This window comes from Astyanax mexicanus, chromosome 15 (assembly GCF_023375975.1).
Source record: "Astyanax mexicanus isolate ESR-SI-001 chromosome 15, AstMex3_surface, whole genome shotgun sequence".
In the NCBI taxonomy this organism is placed as follows: domain Eukaryota; kingdom Metazoa; phylum Chordata; class Actinopteri; order Characiformes; family Acestrorhamphidae; genus Astyanax; species Astyanax mexicanus.
Genome location: NC_064422.1, coordinates 4944210 through 4970972, shown reverse-complemented (window position 1 = coordinate 4970972; position 26763 = coordinate 4944210). Strand labels below are relative to the sequence as shown.

Here is a 26763-nt window from a genome sequence, read left to right as displayed (position 1 = left end):
TTTCTTTTTGATAAGAGGCTGTACAACAGCATGTTTGAGAGCAGCTGGAACACATCCTGTGCTAAGGGAGGAATTAATGAATGAGAGTATATCAGGGCCCACTGTACTAAAAACCTCTTTAAAAAGACGAGAGGGGATATTGTCTGTAGAACAGTTTGTAGGTCGTAGATGCAGGACTACATTGGCCAGTAAGGGGAGAGATACAGGCTCAAACTGATTGAATACCGCATGTGAAAAAGGAACTGCGAGATCAGAGCTAGGGCCTGCAGATGAGAGAGCAGGTGGCCTAAGAACAGATTTTTTTTCAATAAATAATTTGAAAAAAAGTGAGGGTACCACTGGAGAGTTGTCACAAGGATTAACAATGGAGTTAAAAATATTAAAAAGAACTTGGCTTGTGACTATTACAGGAGACAAGATTGGAGAAATACTGCATTTTAGCAGCCTTAACAGCATTCTGGTAGACCATAGACTGTATATAAAGATGGACGCCGTGTCGCCGTTCCCATTCATTCAATGAAAATGAAGCCAAAATCTTCCGCCATTTTGGCGATTCAGAGACCAGAGTCTGCGCAGTAGAGACCAGAGGAGGGATAAAGGCGGTGGAGAGACCGCCTACTCATTTAAATAACCCCGCCCCTGAGGGCTGCCTCGTGGTCACAGACTGCAGAACGGGGCGGAGCGGAGCTGACGGTCTGTTATTGGTCCCGCCCATAAGCAGCCCTTTTACCATAACCACACCTTTTTTGAATAGAGCCGAATAAAGTTTTAAAAACCGAATACTGTGGGGATATAAAAATTTGACAATATAAGCAGAGGTTACACTAGCTGTTGCATTTAAATAATGGAGGTAGAATTACAGTATATTAGAAAAAAACGTGATTGAAAGTTGTCTGTTTTGCCATTGAAACCTATGGGGATGGGTGGAGTTACACAGCTTTCTGCACCCGAACAGCAGGGGGCGCCCGACCTGTGGTGGCTTCACTTTTAAGAGACGATGCTCTGTCCAGCTATACACAGTCTATGTGGTAGACAAACAGGCTTTCACGAAGAGCTTCTTTAGAAACAAGAAGCTTGTCTTTTTTCCACTTTCTCTCAGCGTGCCGACATGCGCACCTGAGAGCACGCGTGGAGTCATTAAGCCACGGTTCTTTGAGTGCTTTTTTACGCACTGTTCTAAAAGGTGCAACCGAATCAAGGATATCTGTGCAAATAGAATTAAAATTACTTAAAAGATCCTCGGTTTTGAGAGCGTGATTTTCGTGACAATCTGATTAATTGTAGCTTAATATAGCAGCTAATACTATATTAATACTACAATATAATATAGATAATAATATATTATAAGATAATATAGATAATATTATATTAGTACTATATTATGAGATAATAACACTATATTATAATATAATATAGATAATACTATTTTATAATATGATATATATAATGCTATATTAACACTATATTATAATATAATATAGATACCACTATATTGTTATATAATTTAGATAATACTATATTAACTCTATTATAAGATAATAAATTCGCTTTAATATTGTTTATATTCTTCAGTATATCTCTCTGGGTGCGGTTAAATACACACGTCAGTGTGTAAAAGTGGGCGGGGCTAAGCGACTCTTCCACCAATCTGCGGTTCAAAGGACGTTCTGCCGGGCTCGCTGGCTGGCCTGATGACGTCATCGCTCTCCCTCGCGCGGCACGATGACTTGAAATCTATTGTGCTCTGCACGCGTGGGTTCGAGTCCCACCCTCGTCGAATGCTTTGTTTAAAAATTTGTTGAAAATGCCTTTACAACAAAGTTTTAATAGCGTATCTGGCGGGTTAGTTAACGTGCACGGCTCAGTGGACAGAGCACTGGTCTCCTAAACCAGAGGTCGCGAGTTCGATTCTCGCTGGGGCCTCAGTTAGCTAGCTTGAGGTGAACCTGCACGGCTCCATAGCTCAGTGGATAGAGTTGAGTGCTTTTTTTAAATTGTATTTTATTTACCTACTACTTATGCTCCCTGGGCCACACCTATCAAAACTATACTAATGAGCGATAGTGAAGGAGAGCAGGGTTCAAGCTTATTTTCTGTATATTTAGGAGAGGGAGATCAGCTCTTTTCTACAACTTTTGTTGCAAAGGCTTTTCTGACTGAGCTTTAAACAAAGCAAAACAAGGCGAGGTGGCCATCGCCTTAACCACTCGGCCACCTCGCCTTGTTTTGCTTTGTTTAAAACTCAGTCGGAAATGCCTTTGCAACAAAGTTGTAGAAAAGAGCTGGTGGACTCGAAATCTATTGTGCTCTGCACGCGTAGGTTCGAATCCCACTCTTGTCGAATGCTTTGTTTAAAACTCAGTTGGAAATGCCTTTTGTTGGGAAAATCGCACTACCCCTTACAGTGCCGTTTCCAGTGCGTTCCCCCTGGATTCTTTCAATGGAAGTCCGAAGTAGAGATAAAGTATAGAGAGACAGGATACTTGATTATCAGCAAAATAACAATTTATTAAAGCAGGGATCCCTGGGAACATCTTCCAAAATCAAGAAAAGATTTTCACAGACGACCAACCCCCTCCCTCACACAAGTGTAAAGACACCCCGAGAAGAGTCCCCGAGAACTGATTTTAACTGATTCCTTACCAATACTTGTTTGTGTAAAATTGTATCAGGCATATGTTCTCTTGCTAGCATTGCTTAACCCAAATTCGTGTCGTTGCTATGACAATATGGTTATCTACTCGCCCAGCTGCGGCCTAAAAGTTACTTTGAGAATTGAATAGAGGAGTTATCAGCTTGGTGGCTCCGGCCGGCTGCCTTCTCTCCTGTTACATTAGTAGAACCCTCAGTACCCCTTACACAAACACAATGAGCCTTTTTACTGAAAAGTTATAAAACTTCTGCTACTGCTACTTTAAGTCACACCATATCTCTGATAGTTATTAGAAAACATTGAGCACACATTTTATTAAGGCAATTGAATGTTATACCCTTGACTGACTCCCTGACTTCTCTGTCACAAGTACAGAACATCCCATTATACAAGACAATGTTACAAAGAGTTTAACTGGCAGGCCCTGTTTTGTAAGTAACTGCTAAGCATTAATGCAAACACATTATTCGAAGTATATAAGTGTTAAGTAAATACTGATTAAGTAATTATTTAGAAATTAAGAGTTAACTAAACATTGATTAAGTAATTATTTAGCATTTGTTATTCAAATATTAGTTATTTAGCAATAGTCATTAATATAGTAATAATTTAGCTATTGTTAGCATAAGCACCAGTACCATTTTTTTTTACAATTCCCCCTTTTTAGGTCATTTAGGACCTAACAAACAACATCCACAGATAACTAAAATTGCAACAAAAACAGCAAGTGACATAATCAGATTTTCCATTGGCCAAACATGTTCACCATCCATTCTTCTAATAGATCATTTATTCCCTAGGCATTTCATTTGATAGGGTTCTCAGACCCTCTAAGGCTCTACAGACTGACCCATTTGGGTCAGTGTTGTTAGGAATGAAAGTACAACAACTATTTCCACCAACCAAAATGTATTTTTGTTTGTGTGTGTTTTAGGAGAAATATAACATTTTGGCTTTTGATTGATAGCTCTTGAAACCAAGGTCACTATCATTTCAATTCACCTGTTAATCTTGTGAGGTTGTGCGTTATATTGAAAAATACAGAATATTCAGGGTTCAGCTTAATTTTAATAAAAATGTTAATAATTCAGTTTAATGTCATTGGCCTTATACCTTGTGTAACCCAGGGTACAAATTCAAATTGTTTTCATTCAGTAATGCCTTAATAAAGGCCTGCAGCGTTAAGCTTTTTCTGTTATTTATTTTATATTTTCTGTTGTTTATATATATTTTTTAGTCCAAGCACCTGCTTTTTAGTTTTGTACTCAGGTGCCCTGTGTTAACTGCATTTTTGTAAAATGCAGAAAAGTGATTTTATTGTAAATAATTTGTTATATTTCTGTTGACCTGTACAACAAACACTTCTTAGTTTGTTATTCTAAATAAAATGTTTTAGCAACTAATTTCAACACATTTTTAGTTTGCAAGTCTGGCATACATTTTTAAATTACCACATATATAATATATTAAGTTCAGCCATCTTAAAATATTTTATATTATAAGACTAATAAACTCTCTGTTGAGGTATTTCAATATTTCAAGGCTTGTTGGGCCAATTCAAATTTGTAATTTCAGAAAACAAATGAGCCTTACAATTTTGCTAACCTAAAAAAGCCAGAAAATTAGTTGCTTAATGATTTTAAGTTGTAGTAACTTATTTTAGTGTAGTGATGTTAGTTAGTTATAATGCACAAAAATAATTCTATCCACATTTTTGTTTGGAGTAACTGGAAATATTGCAGAGATAATGTGAATGTTTTCAAATGCTGCAGCAATTTGATCAGCCAATTTATATTAATTGTGAACCCCTCTGGGTAACTCCAACTTGATCTATGTAAGTGGGAGATCCCTGCTAAAGTCAAAACTCACCGGTAGATCTCCTAGCATTAGATTAAATGTTGGAAGTGTAATTAGATTAAATTTGCCCAATTAGAGTTAATGGTGCAGCTAGTCTGACCATGGCGCATGTCGGTCTGGCCGCTACCGAAAGGTTCCATCCGGACTCTTCTCTCTCACCTCTGCCGCTCCCGGCGCCCACGCCGTTACTACTGCAGCCGCCGCTCCTGCTGCCGCTCCCGGCGCCCACGCCTTTACTGCTGCCGAGCTGCTGCGGGCGTTACCGCTACCAGCGCCCACGCCGCTCCCGCGGCCCGTTTTTTCCCTGTTTTCCCTTCTAAACTGCGTTCGTCCGCCGGGCCCGCTGGCGGGCCGTGACTCCGCCTCCCTGCAGTCTCGAAGGGCGGTGCTCGAGCGTGGCCACTCCTCCTCCTTCTCTCTCTCTCTCCTATTCCTCAGTCTGTCTGTCCTCCCTACTCCTCTTCTGTCTCCCATTGCCATCATCTTCCCACTCCATCTTCCCACTCCATCTTCCCCCCATCTTCCCACTCAATCGCCCCCCCATCTTCCCGCTCCATCTTCCCACTCAATCGCCCCCCCATCTTCCCGCTCCATCTTCCCACTCAATCGCCACCCCATCTTCCCGCTCCATCTTCTCACTCAATCGCCCCCCCATCTTCCCGCTCCATCTTCTCACTCAATCGCCCCCCCATCTTCCCGCTCCATCTTCTCACTCAATCGCCCCCCATCTTCCCACTCAATCACCCCCCATCTTCTCACTCAATCGCCCCCCATCTTCCCGCTCCATCTTCTCACTCAATCGCCCCCCATCTTCCCGCTCCATCTTCTCACTCAATCGCCCCCATCTCCCCGCTCCATCTTCTCACTCAATCGCCCCCCCCATCTTCCCGCTCCATCTTCCCACTCCATCGCCACCCATCTTCCCGCTCCATCTTCCCACTCCATCGCCCCCATCTTCCCACTTCACCCCCCGCCCCCCTTCTTGGACGTGCGTCGGTGGCTGCTTTTTGGGGCTTTTAAACTACACCTACACCATGTGCATCATTCCACAAAGTCGTTCAACACCATCTTTCCACTTCAACTGCTTTCTGACTCTTAGCACCTCACCCTCTATGCTGTTATTCCAGTGCACTCCTACTTGAATAGGCTGGCAGCACCTTGAAACACCCTGATGAATTAATTCCCTACCTTTCTTTCCTTTGACCTCCACACTGCTTTCCTCATGCATCGGCTTATCCTCTGGCTTCCTCAAAGAGTACAAGATCGCACTTCCAACACTCAGACGCTGGAGTTCCCAAGCCTTTCACAGTCAGACCTCTTTTTAAATCCTTGCAGCGGTCGAAAGTTCTGATTTTAATTTTTGGGGCTTCGGCTTCACGCTTTACAGCAGAGCTGCCCCGAACTCCACCCCAATACTCTGAGTTCGCTCCCCCTCTTTTCTTCTTCTCTGCCCAGTCAAGGGCGTGGGTCAATACTAGCAAATATAGCTTTAACTCTGTTGCCCCATAGTACTGTCTGTAGTAGTCATTTGATTTTTCCCATGTGGTACAAATATGTTGGTTAGTACCCAATTTTCCAGGCTGAGCAGGCTTGGCCAATGGATTACTAGTTAGCTATTTAGTGATCATACTGTGAATTTAACACCTACAACAATTACTGTGATTACTCTCAAAATAAGTAAGGTTGACCCTTTATCCCTATGGTTGATACTCACCAACTCCAGCAAAGACTAACCTGTGGACAGAATGTTCTAATACCCAAATGTGCCACTAAGTTTATTGAATGCTGTATGTAAGTTGGAAAAAAAAATGCCTTTTAATACATAAACATGAATAATCAACTAAAACCCTCCTGTGTGTCCCTTTTTCAGCTAAGGCTAAGTAGAACCTTAATTAATTAATTCACAAATAAAACCAACCTGTCAGACTAAACCCAAATCAATAGGCTGGACCAACTCCACCCACCTACTCCACCTTTTTACTCCTCCCATTGCAGGGCAGAATTGAGGACAAGAATTAGCTTAATTTTGGGGGAACAAGGTATTGGACTATATCTTGTGGGCCCTAACCTAACAGCGACATATGTCTAACTCTATATTCTATAAGCAAATCTAATAATGAAAAAAATGACTGTGTGTGGTTGCTTCGGAATCGTTCCCTATTGCAGAAATACTAAGCCATTTGTGTAAGTCATTTTTGCAATGCTCTGTCAAAACTCAGCAGTACATTTTATTCCCTATATAGTTCACTATGAAACACCCATAAAGATGTACTCTAGAAATCCCAAAATATACTATGCAATGCAGTGCTGTTGTGTCAGACGTCCTCAGAGCAGGACAAATTCAATAAATAGAAAAATGCTACATAGTGAATAGTGAATGAGTTAATGAGTGAGCCATTCCAAACACAGCTTTTGTTTCTCTTCCTTCTCTCTTCCTATTCATGTTTTAATTAGACTGATCTCAGCTCAGTCTCAGCTGAATGAGATCCAAGGGCGTAGGAGCAGGTTTGATATTGGGGGGACACATTTGCCAATATGAACCCAAGCCCACCCTATAGTTTCTTAGAACAACATTTGTGGAAATTACTTTTAATCACAAATAATATATTTTTTCTGTATTTTGTTTTTTATTAGTTAACAAGGTGATTTTACAACCTAAACATATTACTTCACATTACATTTACTGTTGTAAGAAAAAAATATGCATATACATATACATCTGACTAAAATGATCAGTTATCACCTAATATTTAAAATAATATAACAGATTTGGTTATTATTATTATTATTATTATTATTATTATTATAATCATGTATTGGCATGTCAATTCTGTTGTATATTTACATTATCTCCACTCTTTAAAAAAAATCCTACGCTTTTATTTTTCTATTAAGAGCTCTTCTAAAGATTGGTGTCATTTTATGTAAATGAATGTAACTTTACGTTTCATAAAGATTTTAATTATAAACGTCAGGACATGTGGCCTTACTGTGAACCCTGTTCTTACATATTCTACTGAATATTAACACTGTTCTACATATTCTAGAGCTTTCTCTGCTTTAAAGACATTTAATAAAGTAAGTGGTGGTATGATGTGTCTAATACACTGCTGGATATACATGATTAAACTCAGTAAACTCAGTAAATGACTGTTTATTAGCTGATCAGCTGGATCAGGTGGAAAACACAATTTTGGGGCAGTGATCAGGGTTAAGAAACTGCTTTAAACTACAAACATAAAGTACTGTACTAAATTCTGACTATCCACTACATCTGGCTTCTAGATAACTAGTTAACTAAATGAATTTTTGTTCATTATTGCTCACAGTAAATCCTGTAATCTAAATTAATAAAGACAGTTTAAAAATGAAACAGTGATTAGCTGATCAGGTACAGGGCAAGTTGAACATTACGTATATAGTTTATTTTTTCTTTAACGTTGACTTCCAATCTATCTAATTCCAAAGTTAAGCTAACTCACTCACACAGCTGCAGTTTATTAATCACAGTGGGTTTAAACTGTGTGCTGATTTAGAGTCTTGTATTTTTAACCAGCTATCAGAAACATCATCACAGTTTATGTGGTTAGCCTATCGTTACCTTTCTTTTAGAAAAATCTCCGTATATCCAGATCTTAATCAGCTGAAGCTGCTGCAGCCCGATCCCGCTGCTAAATCTCACAGCGAGGGGGCGGGGCTTCCCCCACTAGCACACCGCGGGCCGCAAAACCAGCAAGCCGATTGGCTGTTTGTGCTGAGAGGCGGGACTTAATACCTGAACCGACTCCGTGATTGGTCCGGTCTGTCTCCTCATTAATAGTACAGCTGATCTGAGCGAAACGATATAATTTTTGGGGGGGGACAAATCCACCTGTTTCTAATCCCCCCGGTTCCTACGCCAATGGTCTCTGCTGGGCTATTTATATTCTGATCAAATCCAGCAATCTAAACAGAGCGGCAGAGCAGCCGTGTGGCCTTAGCCCTGTTGCCATAGTCACACGGGTGGCCATCGATTTACATCTGCACAGTAATAGTAGACCTACTGAAGTCAGGGCCAGAATTACCCCAGTCAAACACTGTCTGAGTGCTGCCCTCCCTCCTCACTCTTCCACGATATAACTGCAGTGGCCTGATGACATCATGCATTACCCTGACACATGGTATTTTATGATTTTAAATTCTCCAGCAGGGTTTTTTACTTTGTATACACAATGATATGTTTAAAGCTGTTTGCCATCTGTCTGGCTGTAAAAAAAATAAAACCTCAGTGTTTAACAGGCACTAAAACCCTTATAATAAAACATGCTTGAATTCTGAGATTGTGGTAAGGATAAATGGCTCCCTCTGGTGTTAAGAAGAGGTGTTGACAAATTTTGACCATGTTGCCTTTAAAGAGCTACTAAACTCTAAATCATATTTTTTTCCATTCATAGCTCAAATGTGTTGCTTTGAAGTAATTAAGCATACCAGTCCTGCATACAATTTTAACCTTTAACCCAAATTAACCTTTAAAAAACACTTTTTTGGTGTATTGTTTTTACCTCAGCAGCGCCCTCTCAGGTTCAACTGTGCTATAGGCATGGATGATGTGTCCATGTACTTTGGTACACAGATGCATCACAATATGCAGATCAGTCTATCAATAATAGCACCCCCCTGCTGACATCCAACCATCTGCATCTCACTGCTATCAGAGGCGCACTTCTGCTGCTGCAGCTCAGCCAATCAGCTCTCTCTCCTGCCCCACCCCTAAACCCATTTATCACCCAGTGCCCCTCCCAACCTCCTCCTCCCATTTTTCAGCCTTATTAAAGGGTAACTAAACTCCTGACTTTACCTGACTCGGCCCTCAGCTTAAATAAAAAAAATATATATAAAAAATGGGAGGGATGGTTTGGAGGGGGCAGTGGGTGATGTATGGGTTTAAACACGGGGCAGAAAGGAGAACTGCAGCAGCAGTGTGTCTCTGATAGCGGTGAAATGCAGATGGTTGGACGTCAGCAGGGAGGGCAGTATTATTGATTATTTGATTTGTATACTGTATGGACACATCATCCCACCTATAACACAGTTTAACCTGAGAGGGCGCTGCAGAGGCGGAAATTACCGAAATAAGTGTTTTTTTAAAGGTTAGGAAATGGTTATAAAATTTAAGAAGGACTGGTATGTTTTATTACTTCAAATGAACATATTTTATCTATTAATGATGATTTTATTAAATCTTAGTGCCTCTTTAAACTAAAAATGGCTGCCCACATGCCCGAGTGCCAGTTTGGCAGCATTGGGCCTGTATAGAATGTATGTAGACCAATTGGAAACAAAGGAACAATTTAATAAGCCCAAGTAGGGAGCAGAAAAAACACATATACTTGTTGGAATGTTGATTGGTTGTGAGCTAAGCAAAGGTATGAACAGTATTGACATTAATTACACTGTAGATAGAAGTGTAGACAGTAGGTTTTAAAATACTTCTGTAGAAGCTGAATTATCAACTCAAGCGTTTACTCTTTAAGTAAAAGTGTAAAAGTACTGGTTTTAAAACTACTTAATGTATAAAAGTAAAAGTAATGTAAGGGGAAAAATACCATTAAGAGAAAAAGTTATATAGTGCGCTATTAGAAGCACAGTGCGGCTAAAGCTCAGCCAATCAGCTCTCCCTCCTGCCCCACCTCTAAACCCATACATCACCCAGTGCCACTGAAAAAATGAAAATAAATCAAATTTCAAATTTCAAATTTGTATGTTTTTTTTTTGTATGTTATAAACTACATATAACCAGAGAATTCTGTGTATGTGATAATAATATATCACCCTATATATAATATATATGGAAACATCACACTTGAAATAGGGACATATACCATATGTCATTTATTGCATCACTATTGTGACAATCATCACTGCTCATCCTGACGTCCTTTGTCTACGTGGACACACCCTCTTCAGTCTTAAGTAAATATCATAGCAGGTATTAGCCCTGGTTATGTAAGCTGCTTAAGTTCTTGCCTGGACTGAGAGAAGGACACGTTGCTAGGCAGTACGAGCTCAGCTGTCTTCCAGCTGACCCCGGCGCCCTCGTATACCTCTCCAGGTTTATAGATGAGCACTGGGCCGTGAGATCCTGCTGGACTTTCATTATTGATCGATGTTCCTGTTTGTCATACCCCTCATAAAGCTCTCAACCATTTTTACGCTGCTGTGGTTTTCACAGACAGAACGCTACCATGGCTCTTTCCAGCTTCAGCAGTGCTGATACCTGTTAGCCTACTGTTTTAAACTAGTGAAGACACCAGGAAACCAGGAAACCCAGTCTATAAACCCAGTCAGAAATATAACATATGATATTTATAGGGCTGTCAACCATAAAGACACACGTTTTATAGTGGATATTTAAATATAGATAAAATAATGAATGTAAGAAATGTAAAATGCAATTATATTTATATAAGTGGTGTTAATTAAAATACGAGTATATACTTGTATTTTTGAGGGGAGATAAAGCCAACGTGGGGCAATGGAATAAAGAATGCATGATAAATTGGATAAAGGAAACTTTTTTTGTACTTTATTGTAATCATCTCAGCTTGGTTGTAAGGATTTCTGAATTAGAACTTAATTTGAGTGTAAAAATCTCAGAAAGTGTTTGGTAATGTGTTTGGTAGTGTTTGGGGGTGACTATTTAAATGGCCTGTACAGTAATGTGTACACTGTCCCTTAAGGAGTCCTTAAATGAAAAAATTTGACACTATAAATTTCAGTTACCTAGATTTTTTTTTTCTCCACAATTTACATGGCCCAACCCATTTATTAGGACTCCCCCTATCACTAGTGATGCCCCAACACACCAGGAGGGTGAAGACCAACACATGCCTCCTCCGATACATGTGAAGCCAGCCACCGCTTCTTTTCAAGCTGCTGCTGATGCAGCGTTGCCGAGCAGCCAGTGCACTCGCAGGAAACACAAACTGGTAGATTTAATTTGCCGCTGCTCTTTTAAACCCTGTGTTTTCAATGGGTCGTGCAGCGCAGATGTCAGTGTAGTAAACAAGCAGTGAGCGCTCCACATACCTCGCTCAGTGTGTTAACAGTGTAGCACGAAGCAGCAGAAACAGCGTTTGTTCATAGCAGTATATTATCTATTTATGGCAGATATATCAGATTAAACTGCACCTTATCAGAATTTAAGCTTAATTAAAAAGAAGTATATTTGATAGCTGGGTCGGATCGAGACCAGATCATGTTCCTACCACAAGTGAATCGCTCTAGAGTTTGTTTAGTGGTATAATTAATTTGCGTTCATAAAATAATTACATGTTGCTGATTCCAAATTAAATTAAACGTTGACAGCTCTATTTATAACAAATGAAATACCCATTAAAAAAATTAAACCTTGATTAAAACAAAATATATACAGCTGTGGGTGGAGTTCTAGCCCCACAATGCATTGCTGTCTCTTTCTGAAGGCTAACTGAAGGCTAAGTGAAAACAACTCGAATGTAAAATCAGGATTCACTGGGCTTAGAGAAAAGGATTTTTTTTAATTTGTCATACATCATAAGAAAACTCATAAAAGAAAAGATTATAGGTCATCCTGTCTTGTGTAAGTGGTAAACCACAGGGGTGAATTCTAAAGCCTCCTGTGGTTTTAGGTCATTGTTGTTACAATGCCTTGTTGAACAGGAGAATGCATTGCTCACTGTGAAGCCTGTGTATCATTTCTTATGGTAAGGTAGAGTTTACTGGAACACAGGATTTGAGTAACAGCGTGGGAGCTGCCCACTTCTGAAGCTAATGAGCCTAACATGACACAAGATTTTATTGGCACAGGTTTTAAAAAAACACCTCACCTCCGAACTCCTCCTGGGACCTTTAGTGATGAGCAACTCTAGAGCCTTTCTGAGTAAAGGGGGAGAAGGATATGAATTAGTTCTGGTTTCATACATTTCACAGCTACATCAAACTTAATAGCAAGTTAAAATATGTTAAATAATGGCAAACTTTAGTAACTGAGTTTACTGTGGCCTAGTTTTTTTTTATTCTTCCATACTGTGGTGAACTTTACAACCCTATCTAACTGTGGTCTAAAACTTTTAATCCTTCCATACTGTGGGCTAGATCTTTATAACACCATATCATTGTGGTCTATACATTTATAACCTCACTTTATGTGACCTAAAATGTTTTAGTTCTTCCATACTATGGTCAAGAGCTTGCTGTTGTTTAGATCTTTACAACCTCATTGCACTGTGGTTTGAAAATTTTTAACCCCAACTTACTATCAACTAGAACCTTTTCTAGTTATTGCTTACTGTGGTGTAGTACTTTACAACGCCATCTTACTAGGGCCTTATTTTTTAATCTTTCCATACTATGGCCTAGAACTTTACAACCCCATAATGCTGTGGTCTAGATCTTTACAAACCCGTCTTACGGTGACCTAGAACTTTACAGTGCTATCTTACTGTAGCCTAGAACTTTACAAACCTGTCCTGCTGTGACATATAACTTTACAAACAAAAAAAAATGTATTGTGGCCTAGAACCATTTAATCCACCCACACTGTGGTCTAGAACTTTACAACCCCTTTGTACTGTGGTCTTGAACTTTACAACCGCATCTTATTGTGGCCTAGAACTTTACAGCCCCAATATACTGAGGTCCACAACTTTACAACCCCGTTGTACTGTGGTTTAGAACTTTACAACCCCATCTTACTGTGACCTTGAAATTTACAACCCTATTTTATTGTGGCCTAAAACTTTACAGCCTCAGGATACTGTGGCCTAGAACTTTACAACCCCTTTGTACTGTGGTCTAAATCTTTACAACCACAACTTAATGTGGTCTAAAACTTTAGAGCCCCAAGATACTGAGGTCTCAAACTTTACAAACCACATCTTATTGTGGCCTAAAACTTTACAGCCCCAATATACTGAGGTCCACAACTTTACAACCCCGTTGTACTGTGGTTTAGAACTTTACAACCCCATCTTACTGTGACCTTGAACTTTACAACCCCATTTTATTGTGGCCTAAAACTTTACAGTCTCAAGATACTTTACAACCTATTTGTACTGTGGCCTAGAACTTTACAACCCCTTTGTACTGTGGTCTAAATCTTTACAACCACAACTTAATGTGGTCTAAAACTTTACAGTCCCATTTTATTGTGGCCTAGAACTTTACAGCCCCAAGATACTGAGGTCTCAAACTTTACAAACCCATCTTATAGTGGTCTAGAACTTTACAACCCCTTTGTACTGTGACCTGGAACTTAATAACCCATCTTATAATGGTCTAGAACTTTACAACTCCTTTGTAATGTGGTCTAGATCAGGGTGTCCAAACTCGGAGGCCATTTGCGGCCCGTTTCCTTTTTTGGAGGTACTTTAGAAATAGAATGAAAGCTGGCCCGCTGTTAAGCAGGTTTTTATAATGTGAGATTCAAAGTTTGAAAGCTAGGTGTCAGAAACGGGCCAAAGAGTCTAAAAGCAGCAAGATTAAAGTTGTAGCGCGGGCCAAATAATCTAAAAGTGGAGAGAGTGCGCATTTATAGCGCAGAAAAATGGGCCAAAGAGTCTAAAAGCGGAGAGGGTGCGCAGTTGTAGCGCAGAAAAAACGGGCCAAAGAGAAGCGGAGAGGGTGCGCTGAAAGTAATCAGGAAAATGTATGATTTAAAGTGGTATATTTCATTATTTTTTTTTTTACAGAGTCTGTGGCCCGTGACTTCAAATATATTTCTCCTTCTGGCCCCCAACAAAAAAAGTTTGGATACTCCTGGTCTGAAATATATTTCTTTAATTCTGGAACGTTAAAGTCATAGCTTCATAAATTGAGTGTTGCACCTTTTAGCAGAGTCAAAATAAAGAAGACTGGGATGGATCCAGGAAATACACCAAAAGGAACTGTCGTTTAAATAGATGTTAAAGGGGTTTTAATTGTCTGTTGAAAGTCACTCTGCAAGTCTGTCTTCCTTCGTTTCTAAACAGTTTCTTTAACATAACAGTAGCTTTTAACACATTAAAGGCATTACACATTCTAATTAACTCCAGCTGAAGGTTGGAAGCCTTAAATTTAGTCAAATAAAATGCAGTCAAAGACCCATCTTGCTTCTTTAGGACGACATTTTACATCAGAATGAGACCTTCTGTCTCCATATGAATGGAGGAATTCCTTTAGGGATCTCTAATTCTCTACCATAAGTCTATTTAAAAACTTCACAGGTGAAACAAACCCTGCTCTGTACCTTTCTGTAATTGGAGCTGGAGTGCTTTTAGATTAGATCACCTGCATGCCTGGTAGTGATGAGCAAAAATGATTAGGATTTTTTTATTAGCTTGATCTACAATAACAAAATTTTACCTTATGCTGTGCAACAGATGTAGCCCTTGCTCTTCCTTTCCTGGGGTGGTCCCGATGAGAGCCAGTTTCATCATAATGTCTGTGATGGTCTTGCCACTTGCCAGTGCACTTGAGGATACTTTCAAAGTTTTTTTTGGTTTGACGGGCCTTCATTTCTTAAAGTCATTTTTTTTTTACTTAGTTGAGTAGTTCTTCTTAGAACATTATTTAAATAGAGCTATTCACTGTATACCTGTAACTCTACCTCTTCACTTCCTGGAGTAGTTCTGATGAGAGCCAGTTTCATCATAACATTTTTCAGGGTCTTTGGGACTGCACATGAGGATAATTTTAAAAGTTCTTGAAATTTCTTACACTATTTTTTCTTTACTTAGTTGAGTAATTCTTGCCATAATATGGATTAGAACATTATTCAAAGAGAGTTATTCACTGTATACCTGTAACTCTACCTCTTCACTACTTTACAACTGATGCTTTTAAACACATTAAGATGCAAGAAATGCAAGTAATTAACTCTTGATGAGTTCAGCACAGCTGTTAACTGAAAGCCTAAATTCCAGGTAACTCTACCTCATAAAACTGACTGAGGAAATCCAGCCAAGATGTGTAAAGCATCTAAGATAGAGATGCTACTTTAAAAAATCTAAAATATAAAACATATTCGGTTCTGTTTAACACTTTTTTGTTTACTAAATAAATCCATATGTTTTAATTCATTTTTGTGGAGGATTTCGTTATTAATCTACAATACAGAACATTCAAAAATAATGAAAAAACACTTTAACAATTTAAATAATTTAAGGTGTGTCCACACATTGACTGGCAATTTATCAATGTATTGACACGCATGTGTGTGACATTTCAGGGACAGATTTCTTCACTTTACTGACGGAAAACGATAAATAACATGAACTGTCAACTATAATTAGGGAAAGGTAAATCAGATTTGAGAAAAAAAATCGCAGTTGATTAAAGAACATGTTGGCACTGCTGAAAAGCAGCTTCTAGGCCTAAACCCCTGATGTGCAGGCAAAGCGCAGTTGCCAGGGAATTACCCTGATAGCATGAGGCAGAAAACCTTAGGGAACCAAGAAACTCTAAATGGGAACTGATTCTCCTCCAGACAGTGGAAGCAGCTGTGTAGAATGTTGAAAGTTATGAGGACAGAAGCTGATAATAAGTAAAGGTGTGAGAAAATGTCATGTTTTGTTTTTTAATATTGTATTGATGTTTGAAAAACACAGAATGAATTTTAAATTATTAGTTTAGATTTAAAGATTGTTGTCAGACATACGTTTATTTAGAGTTATGTTTAAACCCTGTTGTAATCTGTTTTACTGTTGATAGATCTATCTGTTCTGAAGTCACTTGGAATTCAGGCTTTCAGTTAACAGCTGTGCTGAACTCATCAAGAGTTAATTTCATGAATTTCTTGTCTCTTAATATGTTTGAGAGCATCAGTTGTAAAGTTGTGAAAAGTAGAGTTACAGGTATACAGTGAATAGTGAATATTTAAGTAATGTTTTAATTTATTCATCTACTAAAGTAAAAATACTTTTAGAAATAAAATTCAGTCAATCCTTAAGATCAGTCGCAACCATCAAAAACATTGTGATGAAACTGGCACACATCAGCACCACCCCAGAAAAGGAAGGAAGAGCAAGAGTTTCCTCTGTTGCACAGGATAAGTTAATCAGAGTTACCAGCCTCAGAAACTGCAAGTTAACAGAACCCTAGATAAGAGCATCTAAATGCTTCTTTACAGAGTATTTTTGGTTTGTTTAATGTTTTTAAGTTACTACATGATTCCTTATGTGTTCCTCCATAGTCTGGATGACTTTAGTATTAATTTATCATGTAGAAAATATAAAATATAAACACTGAATAATAATGCTGTATATTGACATTACAGCACACAAAGGCATCACCTCCTCCCCTCCCATTCCTTACTTATATATAAAATGTAATAGCTTTCGATTTTAGCATTTTCTAAAACATCAACAAAGACATGGACGCTGACAACTGCTTCAAGCCAATGCTATCAAGCTTTATGCATTTTTTTATTTTTATCTAAAAAACACGTCAAAAAGTGAAAATGACATTTTAAATACATAAATAACACAGTTGGCTTCACATGGTTTAAGACAGTGTACGGGGTCAACACACACCTGCCAGCACCATATCCAAAAAACAATTCCATGATGTCTGTCATGTTTTTACACTGCTAACATCATAGAGACCTAGTTCAAGTAATATTTTGTCTCAAAGTCAGCTAAAACACTAATTAATAATCATACAAACACTGTGCAGTCTACAGCAGTGCAAGTAAAAAAAAAGACAAACTACAAGAATTAGGTCAAAGAGAATACAAAGAGAAATGAACCAAAGTGACAAAAAGTGGTTACAACATGTTTACACACATGTACATATTGCTTTATATCAAATCGTCTGAAAACAGATCAAGCCTGGTCTGCTAATATGTTTATTCAACAAACAAATCCACTCTGAGTCATCAGACTGGTCACCCTGTAAAACAAGACGTGCCTCTGACGTAGAAGCAGCATGAAGTAAACCATCTTGCTTTACAGTTTGTGATGTACGAGACTGTCGACTCTAAAAAAAAACTTAAAAACAAAAACACTTTGTATTTTGGTACAAAACTCACAACGAAATGTCAAGATGTCACCAAAACACTGTAAAATCCTTTTTGTAAAATGTTTTGTCATTGTTTAAACTGTTTGTTTAGTGTTGCATATGTAAAAAATAACAATTACAGCCTTCTCTGACATTGGGATCTTATATAAATAAAATATTTCTGTTTGGCATTGCACTGTGATCCCAATTACCAGCATATAAAAGTTTAGGGAGGCATTTACATGCACTTCAACTGGGAAAAAAAAACATTTAAAAGTTCCAAAATCTCATCTTCATATTCTGGAGCCTCATAAAACAAGGCCAGGAAAAAAACAACTGAGGACAAGCTCACGTCCATCAGTTTTTACCTTATGTTCAAAAACACAAAGTCAAGTTCCATTTCAAAATAACACAGATAATAATAAATCGACAATAAGGCAAAACCCATAATAGGAAAAAAGGAAAAGAAATTAAATCAGCCTCCCGTTCAGTCAGTGTCTGCAGGAGGCAGATTACCAGCAAAGAAAAGGTTGTGCATTTGTACTTCAGGCTACAGCAGCCACTTTGTCACAGTCGTCAGTGCACTCTTCATCTGGTTTTGCCTCTGGATCGCGGTTGACATCCCAGCAGAGCATGCCAGAGAGCAGCAGCAGCACTCCACCCAGCAGCACACAGGTCCCGCTGAAGTAGAAGGCCAGGTCATAGGACTGCATCCAGTCATAGAACCAGCCTATGAAAGAGAAACCAACAAAAAATATGAAACCGTATGAAAAAATGTACAAAATATTTGCAGTGAAATAATTAACGTTAGGTTAACGGCTTCATTATTCAATCATTCAATCAGCTTGTCAACAGCTATTCCCTTACGCCAGAAATATACCTGAACACACCTCATTTCCAGACCACCACGCCCATCATCCTAGATATGGTCACAAGCACTGTTGCTATTTAAACAATGCATACGCAAGGCTTAAAAATAGACTGTTGTTGGGGTGTAAGAATGTAATTTAATGTGTTTAAATGTAAAATGAAAGACTAAATGTAAGATCATCACTATGGAATTTTATTATTTATTATTTAAATATGTTTGTTTAACTTAGCCATGCAGTAGCCATGCCATGTTAACATTACTAAATACAGGTAAATACAGCTTAAAAATGCTAATTACCTGTAAAAACATTAATTACAGCAGGATGTTGGAGCCAAAATAGGTAAAAATATTAAAATTGTGTCAAAATAATTTGTGTTAATTTTACCACACAGTTAATTTTAAGTAGCATTATTTCTTGTATAAATTAGTCATTGTAAGTCATACAACCTATTGCGTCTTTTTACTTAATCGGCTGACCATCAAAAGAGCTTTTTGTTTTAGCAACCGAGTATTCTGTGCATTCCCTTTCTGGGCATTTTTGTGACAAAGGATTAAATAAAACATAGCACAAAAAGTAAGGAAATTTATTTTTAGATTATTTCCTTGTTGTATTTAATGCTTCTTGGTAATAAATGTAATACTGTTGGAAAGCCTGCCCGTTTGTGGGATAAGAAATAGAGCCAGGTATGTGGGTTGCGCATGAAAAATGAAAAAAAAAAATTGCAAACCATCTCTGCCAAACAAGTTATTCTGCTGTTGTTACTGGCACTTGTTTGAGTTTCTGGCAATCCCAGGTGCAGCACATTATTGGCATCTGATTGGCAGTAGCTGTGAGCATGAGCCCTACAGTGTTGAGTAGGTCTCTGCTCCAATAATCGGCATCATGCATAATTTGACGGATCTAGATGGGACCCGTGCGATAGCACAACTTGGAGTCGGTGCTGCAAAAACCAAGTTGCGGCATTATTTGGAGTGCGCTCTGGTATCAGTATCTACAAACTGAAGGCCAAGTTCCATAAAACGAGTCAGAATAAACTGTTTGGCAGAAAAGAATTAGCAATTTTTTACATGGGTGCAACTTACTCACTCATACATGCATGTTTCTTACAAATGTGCCACCATTCAAAAGATAAATAAACAGGTTTCTATATTGCCAATAAGCATTGTTACAGCAAAGAAATAAACCAACCCTCAAAGCCTTTCAACCAATGCTTACCTACAACTGGAGGTCCCAGCATAATCCCAAATCCACCGAAGAACATCAAGATCCCGTAGGCCTCTGTGAGGCGCTCCATGCCCACCACCTTGGTGGTCATGTAGGGCGTGACAGACCAGTTCCCTGAGAAGAACCCCAGCACGGCTGAGATGACCTGGAGCCCAACGTAGCTTTTGGTGAGCGGGATTACCAGCAGAGCCGCCCCGCTGCCCACCAGAGTGAAGGCGTAGAGATACACGCTGTTCATCCAGTGAATGTCTGTCACCACACCCAGCAGGAGCTTCCCGACTCCAGCCGCCATGGCGATGATAGACACCAGGGGGATGACACTGATCCCTTCAATCAACCCCTCGCTCTGGGCCACGTCTTCCAGAAACAGCAGTGGAGGAAAGGCGCCCAGACTGTAGAGGAACAGAGCTACACACATGGCCACGAAGACGCGGTCCTGCAGCCGCTCCGCTATGAGGCGGAAATAGTCAGAGTAGGCCTTCTGCTTCTTCTTGAGGAGCTTCACCAGAGCCGAGCAGCTGAGGAAGCTCTTCTCGTAAGCCAGAGGGTCTTTAGTGTCGATGGTGATCAGCAGGTCAGTGACAGGCAAGTTCTTTTTGATGGAGCTCTCCCTGACCAGCGGCCTTTCTCTGCGCTTCTCCTCCACCTTCTCCACCAGGGCTGCTCTCTGTTTGAGGTAGTAAGCAGGCAAGTGCAACGGCCTCATCAGTCCACCGCAGGCTATGATGTTCAGTGCGAAGGAGCCGATGAGCAGCAGACAGCCCTCGAGACCAAAGAGCTCCAGGAACTCGTTCTGTGCAGTGGCATAAAGGAATCCTCCGACACTCGTACCTGACAACAAGGAGCCATGGAAATACTATTAGGTACAGTTTGTTCCCTTCAAATGTTGTCACAACGAAGTAACATAACAAAACAGTCTCTACACAGGTGGGACAATATACCAATATATCGCATAATTTCTGTTTGCAATACATTATCGATTTGTTGCATCAAATATTGTTTTTTAGGCACTCTAAAGTACCTAAGACTCGCCCGCCAATTATACTTACAAAAGTTACTATTGCAGTTCTGTGACATTAATAAATCCATAATTCCTGGCAAGAACTACTCAACTAAGTAAAGAACAAGATACTTTAAAAACATAGTTGCACAGGATAAGTTCATCTGAGTTAGCAGCCTCAGAATGGTACTGTGTGCTATATAAAACCTTTCAATATTTTTTGCTGCAGTAGTAAGTGTATTCTTATTTGCAGCAGTAAATTCAAGGTTTTGTCATATCTTCAAGAATGTAATTAACCCAAAAATAAATATGAAAATATGAAATATTGTGATATTATTTTAGGGATATATTGCCCAACCCTAATACAAACTGCAGATTTGTAACAGATTCTGCACACGACTCACCAAAGAAAGTGATGGACACAATAAAGAAAGTATACTGGAATCTGGTATTGGTTTACCTGTTGTAACGATGCCAAGGGCAAGGCCACGCCTCTTATCAAAGTACTGGCATGTGATGGTTACAGTAGCAGCATACAGAAGCCCACAGCCCAGTCCTGCAGAATGACAGCATGCGGTTATTACAGCAAACTGAAGAGATGAATACATTATGTAATTAGCTACTCCACCATGACTGTAAAGAACTGCATGAATACTTTCATCTTTCTAGGCCTCAGCTGACTCTGCTATGACTCTCCACACTCTCTACATTAGACACTCATTCCTAGTTTGGGGAAAGTAAATTGAAAAACCAATACTATACAATCTATAAGTATAATACTCTACAATCATCTATAAAAACACACTTAGTTATGTTACAAACACATAACAAAACATACTTAGTTTAGTATTAACAACAATTAATGTTACTATTATCCTGCATTCTTATGGGAAAATCTAAGGTTTTATTCACATTATTGTTTGTTGAGTTTGCCATATTTGTTCATTACTGATTGTTCATTATCATTTGCATCTTAGTTTCGAAGAAAAACTCTGGTCGATTAAATAAGCATTAATACATATTGTGTATTGGGTAGATATCTAGAATGATCATTCCGACTAGTCCAAAAGCATCATATTTATGTAGCACAACCCACATCTTAGCCAGCTCAGTTTACCTTAGCTTAGCTGAAGCTTTCTGTCAAGGTCTACTAGTCAATATGTGTTACTTGGTTCATTATCCTCTTGAGACCCTGCGTCCTCATATGATGACCTCACATTTCTGCTTCTCCGCAACATTATACTTAATAATTTTGCAGAACTTTAACCTTTTGGCCTCATATGGACACACTGCTGTATCATCTAGTGGCCACATAACAACATTCCACACTCAACTGATTGAAATCATTGGGTATCCCAGTCAAAGGTTTCTACAGCCAGAAACATGGGCCAGATACAAAACTCTCATCCAATTTTATGTTTGAAACTATTCTCTTTATGTTTTTTGCTCTGCTCACTGTCAAAAGATAAAAGTCTGTTTTTGGAATTATTGGGTCAAAGATAGTTCTTCAATTTTAAAAGAAACAACAATTTCTAATTGAAGACATTGTTTTTGGCTTGCTAGATCCTAAAGTCAGGGTCTCAGGAAGTTATACAATCTAAGCTTACTGACAAGGCAACACAAATTGATAGTGTAGCTACTTGGCCCACCAGCAGAGAAATTACACATAAACTTATAAAAAACAAATCAGCTTTATTTTATATAGCTTTATAAGTATAGCTTGTTGTGTGGGTATTTCTCTCGAGCACATTCTACTATATCTGGCCTTTTGATTTATTGGGATAAAATCTAATGACAAAGCAGTTAAATGCTCATCTACCAGTGAGTTGTCAGTATCTTTGCAATCAGGATATATTTTTTCCTTTTGATACAGATTCAGAGACATTCATCACTACACTGCCTTTTAAGTGAGATAATCTGGGCTGCAAGGCATAAAGTCATATATAACCCTAAGACGTACCAACAACTATGCCATAGGAGAACATGAGAAAGTGGACGCTGGGGGCGAAGGCGCTCAGCATGAGGCCTCCAGAGATCATGACGCCGCTGAAGATGGTCACTGGCCTGGCCCCGAAGTTCACTACACAGGCACTGCAGATGGGACCTGCACACAAGGAGGAGAGCGTCATCCTGTTAGAGAAAGCAACAAGGTCATTAACTCGGACATGGACTGGATCTTCTTTATATCTAAAAGCAATGATTTATAGGCTCCTGCATCAAGTTATACTTTACATTTAGAAGATTTAGAAGAGTTTTTAAACAGTACTTAAATGTGCATGATTGCAGTCAGGATCTTGCAGACTCATGGATTTTTTTATTGCCACAGGCAACATATCCTGCCAAATCCCAGTGCTAGCCACAAAAAAGAGACTGAATGGTGCAGAAATGACCACTTGGCTTGCCAGTGCTGTGATGCAACCCACACTGTTCGCTCTTTTAACTGCAGGCCCTGTTTCATAACACATGATGACATTCGATAAAACAACCCCAAGGTCAAGGCTTATCAGTTCAAAAGGGGTAACGGTCAGTATGAAATCCAATCTAGCATTTCTTCATACCAATTTGCCTTACTAAAGTAAAAAAGGGAGTCTAAAGTGTTGCTCAATGGATTGGATTATTGGTGTTTATTGCGTTTGTGATTTGAGTTATGCAAGGAAAGCAATTCATTGTGACTGAGTGCTTAAATGTGATTGTGAAATAAGGTTATAGTGGGACAACACTCTATCCTGTAACTGCATCTTTTCTAATTATTATGTTTACTTTTATTTATTTTAAATATACTGTAAGTTTTTACTGTAAGGTCTTGCTTTTTAATAATGACATTTATTCTTGAATTACTTTTAAATTATTTTTTGCTTTTACTGTGTTTTTATGTCTTTGTATTTTATCCCTGTTTATCTAAAGCACTCTGAATTGCCACTGTATATGAATGGTGCTATGCAAATAAACTTGCCTTGTCTTGACTTATCCAATAGATGTACAGTACTAGTCAAAAGTTTGGACACACCTTTTCATTCAATGTTTTTCTTTTTTTCCTACATTGTGAAAAAAAATACTGAATCATGTAGCAACTTAAAATTGCCAAACAAACCAAAATACTCCGTGAAGCATTTAGGTGCTCTTATCTGGGGTGCTGTTAACTTGTGGTTTCTAAAGAACTTTGACGAACTTATACTGTACAACAGAGATAACGTTTCCTTTCTTGTGGCGGTGCTGATGAGAGCCAGTTTTATCATGTCATTTTTTTCTTTAGTTTTTGCCATGAAATTAGAACATTAGTAAAAATAATGAAAAAAAAAAACACTAATTTAAAGGTGTTTCCAAACTACTCAAACGGGTATTGTCCCTATGCAGTATGTGAGTACCTGACCATAAACAGACAGACTGATTCTAACCATAGCTCATTTTGAACTAGGCTATTAACTTACTGGCAATGAGTCCAACCCCAGACACCAGGGAGCCCACCCATGCAGTCATTCCCTTACTCTCCTGGAAGGCACTCAGCCACTCTGGGTAGAGCACCCCTACAGACTGGGGGGAGCCATAGGCCAGAAGCTGGGCCATGAAGGAGGCCACTACAATGGTCCAGCCCCAGCCCCCGTCCAGAGCTTTCTTTGAGTTCTGAGGACTCATCTTTAGAAGCTTGGTTCTTCTGGGAGATCCTGCAAAAGAGAACAAAGAAATAAAACATGATATGTAAATAGACATGTATACAGGCATATAGACTGGATATACACTGTAAAACACTGTTTAACTTCTAATTCAATTTCCCACACTTGTGTAAGCCAAGCTTTTGAGAGTTTTTAAAAGGTACTTAACTATAGAGAAAGAGACTCAACACAACGGTGCCACCTGGCAGGAGAAACCCAAACTATAAGGGCCCAACTGTTGCTCCAATTACTTTAATATTACTGATGCCAATTTTGGTATTGGAGTTGGATCCATATTGGATACTTGCATGGATTAGCTACTTGCATCACTTTTAAAAGCACCTGTTTGGTTTTCCGATAGTGATAACAGTAATAACAGCGAATATTTGGCAGCTGAAAAGCCCTTTCACAGCAGCGTTTAGCTGAATACATGTAGACAGAATAAATTGTTGCAGCTGGTGTTGTGTATTAAGGTATTTTTTAAATATTATTTCAAAAAGCTAGCAAAAAACTGACATCAATAAATAGCCTACGTAGCTATTTAAATAAATAGCCTAGCCTGGTATTTGTTTATTTTATTTTATTTTTTCTCTTCAGTTACACAGATGCTGTGAGTAGAGAGTATCACAGAGAATCGTATGGTGAGATGCCCTGTGATTCACAGCCCTAATCACCAAACACATTAATAAAATCAGAGAAACTTATCATTTTGAACTGGTCTCTTCATTTTCTTGAGCTGCACATCGAGTATCACGGTAAAATCATCAGTATCACAGTATCGTGATAATATCATATCACCATAATAGCTAGACTCAACCATAACAACAACCCTGTGCTGCTTTTGTTACTTAGCTACTGCGTCGCATATTTAACTATTTATTTTTAAGTATTATTAAAAAAAATAGCGCGCAAAACACACAACAACAAGATGGAGTATTGCAGGAGGGATTGTGATTAATATTACTATTTTGAAAACACAAATATAATCTGACAATACATAAACAGTAGCAGCAGCAGCACTTACCAAAGACCCAGCGGAGCCCCGGCGGGGATGATAGCAGGCGGTGCGGGGGATCAGTGAGCGCAGGGCGGCGGAGAGGCGGCTGCTGGCCGGGCCACCATGGAGCTGACCGAGGTTAACTAGCTTATCATGACGGTTTAAAACAGTGGCAGCAATAATAAACAGACAACCGGACAGGGCTCTTCATCACAGCTGCTGCTCTCTGTGCCTCTTTCTCTTTCTCTCTGTGTGTCTGCTCTCTCTCTCTCTCTCTCTCTCTCTCTCTCTCAGTATCTCTCTCTCGCTCGCTCTCAGGCGGCTTTTGTTGGCCGGTGCTGGAACCGGTTTGAAGCTGTTCCCGCTGGTCTGCCTTCACACTTCCTCCTCATCCTCTACATTTCTCTGGAAAAAGACAAAAAGCAGCGTCGAGCTCGACCGAGTAGAGCTGTTATTAGGCTGTACAAGTGTTTTTCTGAGTGTTTATTTGGTTAAAAACGAAATATAAGCCATATCACTGTAATTCCATCACCCTCACCCATCTGAGGAAACCCCAAACAGAACAGCAGCTGAGCTAACTAGGTAGTTAACTAACCCAGCTATATATATATATATATATATATATATATATATATGTACACCAGTTTGTTTTGTTTAAATTTACCTCTTATTATTGTATCTCAATTTTCTTGATTGGTTTAACAGAGACTCCAAGCTCATAAAACGTGTTTTGATTTTTTCTATCAACTAATATAAATATCATTCTATAGAGGGTTATTATTAAATTAAGGGTTAATATTAAAGCTATACATGAACACATGCTAATAAACAACGTGTTAAACAAACCAGAATATGTTTTATACTTTAGATTTCTCTAAATACTACATTGTCCATTAGAGATGCTTCACAGATGTTCAACTAACATTGAACTTTGAACTTTGAACATTGAACATTAAATTCAGTGTCTAGTAAATGCAATTTAATTTAATTTAATTGGATTCTTTATTAAATGTAACCCCATATCCAGCTCTAAACCAAACTATATTCTTTAAGTGATAAGTTTAGTAATAAGTTTAGGGTTAAGGTTTAGGTAAAGGTTGAGGTTAGGTTTAAGGTTAGGATTAGGTGCAGGGTTAGGTTCTATAGAGAATCTTTTACATTTAACTAAGAGTTCAGTTACATTTCATAGTCATTAAGTTAACTGTTAATTAAATGTTAGTTGAGCATCTATTAGGCATTTATAATGGACTACACAAATAAAAGGCTACCCAGATCTGCACACTCTTTGTATTTGAAGGAGTTCCTAGAGGTGCTGAATAATAGTTGCTGCTTTTCCTTCAGGCTGTGAAGCTTCAGCTCATCCCAAATCACCTCAAATCACCATCTCAGTTTTTTTAATCAGGTTATTGTGGCGGACAAACACTCAGTCTCTGTGATTTGCGGATTAGTATTATGTTTACAGCTTAATTTAATGTAACTCTCACATTACCTAACAGAGTAGAGGCACCAGACTG

At 38.8% G+C, this 26763-nt stretch overlaps 1 protein-coding gene and 1 non-coding gene across 3 annotated transcripts; one reads left to right on the top strand and one right to left on the bottom strand.

The window, feature by feature from the left end:
• Positions 1-1854: 1854 nt before the first annotated feature.
• trnar-ccu (transfer RNA arginine (anticodon CCU)) lies at positions 1855-1923 on the top strand. Its single transcript has one exon. It is a non-coding gene; the product is annotated as a tRNA-Arg (tRNA).
• Positions 1924-16898: 14975 nt separating this feature from the next.
• slc16a9b (solute carrier family 16 member 9b) lies at positions 16899-25569 on the bottom strand. Of its 2 annotated transcripts, XM_007235383.4 has the most exons (6): positions 25277-25569; positions 24031-24264; positions 22563-22706; positions 21063-21158; positions 19594-20433; positions 16899-18236 (listed from the first exon to the last, which is right to left on the bottom strand). In XM_007235383.4, the coding sequence occupies exons 2-6, from the start codon at positions 24233-24235 to the stop codon at positions 18052-18054; spliced, it is 1470 nt and encodes a 489-aa protein (XP_007235445.2). In that variant the 5' UTR covers positions 24236-24264; positions 25277-25569; the 3' UTR covers positions 16899-18051. The 2 variants fall into 2 exon arrangements, with proteins under 2 accessions (XP_007235445.2, XP_015457406.2); XM_015601920.3 differs by lacking the exon at positions 25277-25569 and having other exon boundaries at positions 22563-22732; positions 24031-24177.
• Between the last annotated feature and the right edge of the window lie 1194 nt (positions 25570-26763).